The 8,996-nt window shown below is 40.6% G+C and overlaps 2 protein-coding genes across 2 annotated transcripts; one reads left to right on the top strand and one right to left on the bottom strand.

The window, feature by feature from the left end:
- Positions 1–262: 262 nt before the first annotated feature.
- On the top strand, positions 263–899 carry LOC126765345 (larval cuticle protein A2B-like). The gene is made up of 2 exons (XM_050483073.1): positions 263–274; positions 357–899. Exons 1-2 carry the CDS (start codon positions 263–265, stop codon positions 897–899), a joined length of 555 nt encoding a protein of 184 aa, XP_050339030.1.
- Positions 900–3,270: 2,371 nt separating this feature from the next.
- Positions 3,271–4,068, bottom strand: LOC126765322 (larval cuticle protein A2B). Its single transcript, XM_050483079.1, has 2 exons — positions 4,057–4,068; positions 3,271–3,942 (listed from the first exon to the last, which is right to left on the bottom strand). The coding sequence occupies exons 1-2, from the start codon at positions 4,066–4,068 to the stop codon at positions 3,325–3,327; spliced, it is 630 nt and encodes a 209-aa protein (XP_050339036.1). The 3' UTR covers positions 3,271–3,324.
- Between the last annotated feature and the right edge of the window lie 4,928 nt (positions 4,069–8,996).

Here is an 8,996-nt window from a genome sequence, read left to right as displayed (position 1 = left end):
ACAAGAGCAGTTATGACTCGTTGCCACAGTTTCAATGCTACACTTTTCGACACACCTTCTGCAGCATTGCTCGCCATCATTAAAAAATGGATGTAAAATAAAAAATGTAATAATTCCAAAATAATTGTGATAAGTGTAACGCGCAAAGAGTTTGTATAAATAGACTATGTGGGCAAGTGGAGCAACATTATCAGATTTTCATTCATCCGAGCAACACCAGCTCAGCTCCAAGTTCATCAGTCAACAAGTTAATTGAATCGAAATGGCATTCAAGGTAAGTTACGCACGTTTCGTTTACAATAACAGCATTAATCTGACTTGTGTATGTATGCATAACATTCTTCTTCCAAATCTAGTTCGTCGCTGTATTTGCTCTTCTGGCTGTCGCCAGCGCTGGTTTACTGCCAGCTGCTCAAGTGTACCATGCGGCACCCGCTGCCCATGTCATCAAAGCCGCGCCAGTGGCGTACGCCGCACAGCCCGTGTTGGCCAAGGCCGATGAAGAATACGACCCACATCCTCAGTACAAATACAGCTATGATGTGCAGGACGCAGTATCCGGTGACTCGAAAACCCAAGTGGAGGAACGTGATGGTGATGTGGTACGCGGCGAATACTCCCTCATCGACGCTGATGGTTACAAGCGCACTGTTCAATACACCTCGGACCCCGTGAATGGTTTCAACGCCGTCGTTAACCGCGAACCTTTGGTTAAGTCCGTTGCTGTCGCTCCAGTCGTAAAGACAGTGGCTCCAGTTGCCCATTACGCTGCTCCTGTTGCTCACTACTCAGCCCCTGCAGTGGTCAAAACTGTTGCTCCAGTCGCCCACTACTCCGCCCCTGTCGCGCACGCCTATTCGGCTCCCGCTTATACCACCTACACTGCTGCCCACCACTAAATGCCTGATTTCGTAGTTTTCAGTTGATTGACTGTTTTTGTAGTTTAATTAAAATTGTGATTTTCAAATAAAAAAATATGTAAATAATTAAAATACGCATATAATTATTACTTTACAAGCATCCGGAGCAGGAGCTTTAAAAGTAACTTTAAACCCTATATACAGCAAGTAAAGTATTCGAGGCACCCTGTGTAGTTTATTCTTGTTATATCGAAATTTCAGTTTTCGCTTATAAATAAGTGATTGTTGTGCTCTTCTTTAAACCGATTTTTATACCCTGATCATGACATATTATGTTTGACATGTAGTTTTTAACACTCAGAAGGAAACATCGGAGACCCCGTCAAATATTATAAAAGGTGATCCATTCCGAGGTTTCCTAATTTTAAAGAAAAAACTCAGAAATTTAAAATTTAATAGGGAATGTTTATTATCATTCGAAAGAACATTCATTGGCATTTATTGAAGATTATCCTTTCAAATGTTGGCACTGCTACGTCTCACATGGTTCATCGTTGAGCCCAATTTTCATGGCTCGTTCAAGCATTTTTACTGACAACTGGTGAATGACTTGCGTGATATTTTGATCCAGGACCTGGATTGAAGCGGGATTGTCCGCATAGATTTTACACTTTACATATTCGTACAGGTAAAAATCTAACTGTGTGATATCACACGATCTTGGTGGCCAATCGACCGGTCCAAAAAGATGAAATTATCTGCTCACCGAAGTGTTCTCTCAATACATCTAATGATTGGAGAGATGCGTGGGAATTGAAGCTGTCTTGTTGAAATCAAATGTCACGATCTTTTTTTCAGGCATCAAAAAGCCCGTTATTAATGGCGCGATAACGATCGCCAATTGAGCCAGAAATGGACTTTATCGCTGCACAAAATAAGGCTCGACAACGTAGGATCTTCGTGGAATTTTTCAAGAGCCCATAGAGCGAAACGATATCGACGTGGTCTATTCGGTCGAATATTATCCAATAATGAACGTTGGGTCTCAAGATTCTTTACAGAACGTGGATTTTCGCAATAAAGTTGAACGATTTGTAAACGTTATTCAGGGGTAAGACCTGATCTGTCAAAAAAAGGCTATTGAAAGAAGTACCTCTACTTAGATACCCGTTATATATAAATGACGAGCTGCCTTAATCTAGCCATGTTCGTATGTCCGTCCGCCTATTTATGTTTTTGAGATGTAGACCTGAATGTTTGCACATGTCTACTTATCGCCAAGAATCTACTCATTGGACCGCTATAGCAAAAAAATTAAGTTAACATCATAATGAAGAGGACAAAAATGGTCAATATTCTTCGATGTTAGAAATCTGGTATTTTAAAAGTATTTGTTTTGTATAGCAATTTTAAACACCTTATACAAATCAAACTTTGACTAACAGAAAAGAACAGACTAATAAAAACAATACTCTTCAAAGTTTACCAATGAAACGAAAATATATAACATAAGTATATGAATGGGGCTTAGAAGATACCAAATGAAACGAAAATATATAACATATATATAACGTGTTTATGTCTGAGACAATGTAAGCTATAAAATGCTTGGAACTAGTAAGCCTTTTTCCGTTTGGTGGTCGACAACGTATCTTTCGTTGGATTTTGATTTTACATGTTGACTACCAATTTCTACTACAACCCAAATTTAATGCCCAGCCGGATTGGGCATGACCAGCTCATTACCCAGCGGATGCATAGATATTTACTCAGGGGCTTCAACGTTGGAATGAGCAGAGGTAAAGATCATGCTGGTGTTCGCCCAATCGGACACGACCGTGTAATTGACTTTGCATACTCTTTCCATAACCAAGCAACAGTGCAGTTGGCTAATTCACCATTTTTAACTTAAGCCAAGATTTATTGAGAGTGTTACAGATCAGATTTTTTCATATGGATCGAGTTTGAGTATGAAATTTTAATAAAATTAGCCGAGTAGGAGGCTACCCAATCTAATTCACTTCAAGCCAAGTGAGGAAAAAATGTTTTGAAAAATCCAAATTCGTAATGAAACCTGAATATTGAAACCCAATAGCATTTGGAGAATCAACAATTTTTCTATAGTTGTAGTTCTAAGTCTACCTGACATTTACAAAAACTATAATGGCCATGACGTATCCACACTCTCAACAGAGCTTTTAATTTTGTAAAGAGATTCTCTTTAGATTGCATGTACCAGTTTATAGCAGGAAGAAAATTTCTTCAACAGCCTTCCGATCACGAAATGTTGCTGTCTTAAGTAAAATAACTACCCCAAATCACTTTGATATTTGCTATGTTTTAGGTTTAATGCATAATACTTGGTATACAAATTTTTAATTAGCTACTTATCTATAATGTGTTTTTTTTTTACAATGGCAAGGGCAGAGTAGGCGAATTGGATGAAAAATGGCATTTCTGTCAATTAATGATGGTAGTAGTGTTGTTGTTCTTCATGATGAGGAGCCTCGTAGCTGGTGTGTGTGGCAACTTGGTGCTGAACTGGCACGGCGGCATACTCATGGGCAGCGTGAACGGGAGCGTGATGATATTGCACAGGAGCAACAGCGGCAGGAGCGTGATGATACTGCACAGGCGCAGCAGCCACAACTTTATGGGTGAGCGGCTCACGTTCCACAACAGCGTTGAAACCATTGACAGAGTCGGCAGTATATTTGACAGTGCGACGGAAACCATCAGCATCGTTCAACGAATATTCACCATGGACGACATCACCGTCACGGCTCTCCGACTGGCTCTTGGAATCACCGGAGACAGCATCCTGCACGTCATAGGCGAAATTGTACTGAGGATGAGGATCATCGGGATACTGTTCATGGGCAACGTGTTGCTTGTGCAACAAATGCACTGGTGCATGTACAACTGGTGCATGAGCAACGTGAGCTACTTGTGCGGGTGCATGATACAAAGCGGCGGCCTCATGGTGCTGATGATGCTCCAAGGGAATGCCATGTTGTTCCTGTACCGAGATAATGCCGGCTTGAGCAGCACCGATCAATAGTGCAACAGCGAAGAACTGAAATGAGAGTTAGAGAAGCAAATTGCTGGTTAAAATCGCACACCAAATTTGAATATTCCGAAAATTCCTCAACATAGCAACCATCGAGGCACGCTCATATGAAAGTTATGCACTCACCTTGAATGCCATTTCGTGAATGTGAGCGCTACAACTGCAAAAAATTACAAAATTCGCGTATCGGTTTGTCCTCCCACTCCGAAGTGTGTGACTTGAATACTAATGAGCTGGAGTCGAGTGTTAGTTTTTATACGAAAATTGAACGCACCGCTGGCGGACCACGAAATTCAATGGAATACGGAATACTCGCCGGTAAACGGTATAAACGATATTTCATATGGTTACGCTATAATACCCTTGGTGTGTAGTCTTTTATCTCTTTTTTCTAAGCCATTTATAATTTTATTATATTTTGTGTAAAAGTGCAAGTGTTCGTCTTGCCTCGCGCATACGAGTAAAAGCGAACGCGCGTCTGCATGATTTGCATTCTTCAACGGATACCAACACGATCGCTGGAAGACCGCTGCTTTGTTAGAGTTTCATGTATGTGTGTGTGTGTGTGTGCATATTGCCGCTGGCAGTAACACTGGTGGCGTAATAGCCATAGCTGCCGGCCATACCACGCCCTTTCCACCAACGCACGATTGCCCCGTGGCTGGGATTTTTTGCTTTTGCTTTTGCTGTTAATTGTGCGCCCATATTGGCCGTGTGCGCTGGAAAATAAGCAAATGATTAAATAATAATAAAATTGCTTATCCGCAATATATCTCCGTACACGTACATATGTATCTATTTTTGTATGTATGTCAATGTGTCTGTACTTTATTGTTTGCTTGCGAACTTCGAAAAATTGCACAGCACTTTCGACAGTTTGGTTGGTGCGCTCTTTGTGGTTTTCCGGCTCCCACCACACCCCCACCGGTTTGCCCACCTCGATCACTAAGCGTCCACCGCCCCACACCCGCTGAGACTTCTTCGCTTCTCTGCCTTTCTGGCTTCAAGTTCAACAATGTAACTGTTTATCATGTGCTGTTACCTCATAACGAGTTGTAGCTGGTTGCTTGTTAAAATCATTATTGAGCTTTTATTAAAGCTCACTTTTTTCTTTCAGCATTTTCACTTTATTTTTAGAGCAAAGCGTCGCTCTTTATTTACAATTGTTGTTGTTGCTGCTTAAATCTAATTTTGCACTTTATTGATACAAAATGTTGTTGTGCTTTTTTATTTTTTGAAAAAGTTTATACATGCGCACATTCATAACTTTTTATTGAGCGCTTAAATACCGGTGAGGCTTACAATTGTTGACCCACTTAGCGCGATGAGCTACGCGGCATTGTTCGGCAGCTTCAGTTAGTTTGTTTACGAAGTGGTATTTACTTTGTTAAAGTTTTGTTTCGAGGATCTAAAAAGGAGTTATGAAATTGAAAGCTTTCTTTAAGTAATAAGAAATTTGTTTGGTGAAAAGCTAAATTTCATAAATAATATAAATATATAAATTTTAGAATAACAAATAAAATAGGTCTACAAAAGATCTGTTTCGAGGTTGCCTTCTTTTTTAAAGAAAAACTACAGAAACTTCAAATTCAATGGGGAATGTTTATTATCATTCGAAAAAACATTCTTTGGCATTTATTGCTTGAAGATTATCTCTTTCATATGTTGGCCGCGGCTACGCCTCGGATGGTCCATCCGCTGAGTCCAATCTTCGATGACTCGTTCGAGGATTTCGACTGGTTAAATTCTCTAATCACCGAAGTGTTCTCTCAATAAATACATTCATTGATGTGATGTGTGGAAAGTGGTACCGTTTTGTTGAAACCAAATGTCACCGAGATCACGAGCTTCAATTTCGGACATCAAATAGTCGGTTATCATGGCGCGATAACGGTCGCCATCGCCGGCATCATTTTTGAAAAAATGGACCGATGATTCCACCAGCCCGCAAACCACATCACCCCGTTGTTTTTTCTGAATGAAATGGCAGCTTTTGAATCTATTCCGGTTGCTCTTCGATTTAAATGCGGCAATTTGCTTGCTTACATACCCATTGAGCCATAAATGGGCCTCAGCGCTAAACTTAATTTGGCTCGAAAATTCGTTAGATCTTCTTTGAACTTTTCAAGTGCCCATAGAGTGAAGCGATGTCGCTTGGGTAGGTCGAGCGACTTCAGTTGTTGCACAAGCTGTGTTTTGTACGCCTTCAATTTAAGACCTCGACGTAAAATGAGCCAAGTTGTTTCATACGTCCGTCCCAGTGCCTCCGAACGGCACCAAATCGACTCTCCACGGTCTTCGTGTACACTTTCATCTACGGCTGCTATATTTTCTGCATGGCGTGTTGGACGTGGTCCGATATGACACGGCCAATTGTCGACAAAATAATGGAAATCGCTGAGTCCGATCGATATGTAAACACTGTTTCGATTGCCCAGAAGCTAAAAACTGCACAAAAAAGAAACGTTTGCAACTATTTAAATAAGGCTGTATATAAAAGGAAGCTCGAGATATGAGTGCCATATGACCAAAAAAAGGATCATAGGCTGAATTTCTACCTGCGAATTTCAGCAGCCTTCGAATTTGCAACAAAGGCGATCAATTTCTCAAGCGGATGGTTAATGATCATTAAAAATGGTTCACTTACGACAATGTCAAACGGTCGTGGTTGAATCGCAATCAACCGATGCAAACGGTAGTGTGTTTAGTGTGATTGGCAGCGAATTGTCTAGTATGAGCTACTACCCCTCATCCGAATTCGGATCTATACCTTTAACAATATTGACAGAAAAAAACTCCGGAAGCTTAGTTAGCCGGTTCTTCTGCATTAACCTTAGTCTATTGTGGGCAAAAATAGTAAGACTTTTTAGTTTAAATTTCGGTGATAACTGTTTGTCGCCAACAAGTGTTTTTGATTGGTACAAATTATTTAAAGAAGGTCGAGTACGTGTTGGCGATGAACCACGTCCAAGACGGTCATCAACATTAACTGATGATTAACATATCAATAAAATAAAGAAATCAGTGATTGAGAATCGACGATTAACAGACAGACTTGAAACAATGCTTTCCGACTACCATGATGTCAAGTTATTACTGGAGATGAGTCTTGAATCTATGCTTACGACCCGGAAACAAACGATCAATCGGCTGAATATCATGGCAAAGGTTAGTCGAAGCAGCAAAAACCATGTCTAACCAGGTCCAAAATCAAGGTTATGTTGACAGTTTTCTTCGATTATCGAGGTGTGGTGCACTCCGAATTCCTTCCGACCGACCAAACTGTCAACAAGGAATACTATTTGAATTTTATGCGTCGTTTGCCCGAAGATATTCGTATAAAGAGGCCGAAATAATTTTTTCGCCAAATTTTTAACCAATATCGTGACGCACACGTCGTATTCGCCTAATTTACATAGCTGTGTTACTTCTGGCTATTAAGCAAACTCATAAGACCGCTTCGGGGAAACCGTTTTGATTCAATTGAAGACACTAAATGTGAATCGCTATGCGCATTGAAGGCTACGTACATATATTCCGGAAATTGACTTTAATAACTGTTTCGAGGATTGTAAAAAGTATTGGCAACACATGTATTGGCGCCAAGACGGGCTTTGGGGGACGTTATAGATTTTGAAGAATTTATTAATAATTTTAAAATTATGTACAAAGTCTTGCTTTTTTTTGCTTATAGTAGTAGTCGGAATCTGATTTCAAGTGATTACACACTACTGATCGGTTTTTCTAAACTGCGAAACTTTAGGCCAAAGCCAACAGTTATGGTCTATCAATTTAACATATTTACATATAATTGGGTTCAAGGACACATATTCTGAAAATAATGTATTTAAATCATTCTTTCGGTAATCATCATATCTTATAAACGTTTGGCTAAAAATTTTTGGTTTGAATAGAGGTAATTTTTCGACGATTTCACGATCTTGTACCAATCTAGGAAAAAATGTTTATCGATGCAGCTTTCGTCACAGTTTTTATGGCTCAGTCCGGGTCAAATATGATCTTGAGTGAACACTTAAAACTCTTTCTGGAAATCTTCCAAGTATGTTCTTCTTCTTCTTAATTGGCGTGGACACCGCTTACGCGATTATAGCCGAGTTAACAACAGCGCACCAGTCGTTTCTTCTTTTCGCTACGTGGCGCCAATTGGATATTCCAAGCGAAGTCAGTTCCTTCTCCACTTGGTCCTTCCAACGGAGTGGAGGTCTTCCTCTTCCTCTGCTTCCCCCCGCGGGTGCTGCGTCGAATACTTTCAGAGCTGGCGTGTTTTGGTCCATTCGGACAACATGACCTAGCCAGGGTAGCCGCTGTCTTTTAATTCGCTGAACTATGTTGGCTTTACTTTTCAATTGCCTACTCAGTCCGAAGTAGCACCTGTTGGCAAGAGCAATCCTACATTGGATTTCCAGGCTGACATTGTTGGTGGAGTTAATGCTGGTTCCTAAATAGACGAAATTATCTACAACTTCAAAGTTATGACTGTCAACAGTGACGTGAGTGCCAAGTCGCGAGTGCGACGACTGTTTGTTTGATGACAGGAGATATTTCGTCTTACTGCCAGACCCATTTTCTGTGCTTCCTTGTTCAGCCTGGAGAAAGCAGAACTAACGGCCAATATCATCGGCATACGCCAGCAGCTGTACACTCTTATGGAAGATGGTACCTTCTCTATTTAGTTCTGCAGCTCGAACTATTTTCTCCAGAAGCAGGTTGAAGAAGTCGCACGATAGGGAGTCGCCTTTTCTGAAACCTCGTTTGGTATCGAACGGCTCGGAGAGGTCCTTCCCGATCCTGAGGGAGCTTTTGGTGTTATTCAACGTCAGTTTACACAGCCGTATTAGTTTTGCGGGGATACCAAGTTCAGACATCGCGGCATAAAAATTCCCTTTCGTGCTGTCGAAAGCAGCTTTGAAATCGACGAAGAGATGGTCCAAGTATGTTCGCTGAATTTATTTTCTGTAATTACAACATTTTTCCCAATAAACACTACCACCACTGTGGAAAACAAAACTATTATTTTTTGAACACACTGCACATATGTAACTCGA

Source organism: Bactrocera neohumeralis, chromosome 2, assembly GCF_024586455.1.
Source record: "Bactrocera neohumeralis isolate Rockhampton chromosome 2, APGP_CSIRO_Bneo_wtdbg2-racon-allhic-juicebox.fasta_v2, whole genome shotgun sequence".
Lineage (NCBI taxonomy): Eukaryota > Metazoa > Arthropoda > Insecta > Diptera > Tephritidae > Bactrocera > Bactrocera neohumeralis.
This window is presented reverse-complemented; position numbering and strand designations above follow the sequence as displayed.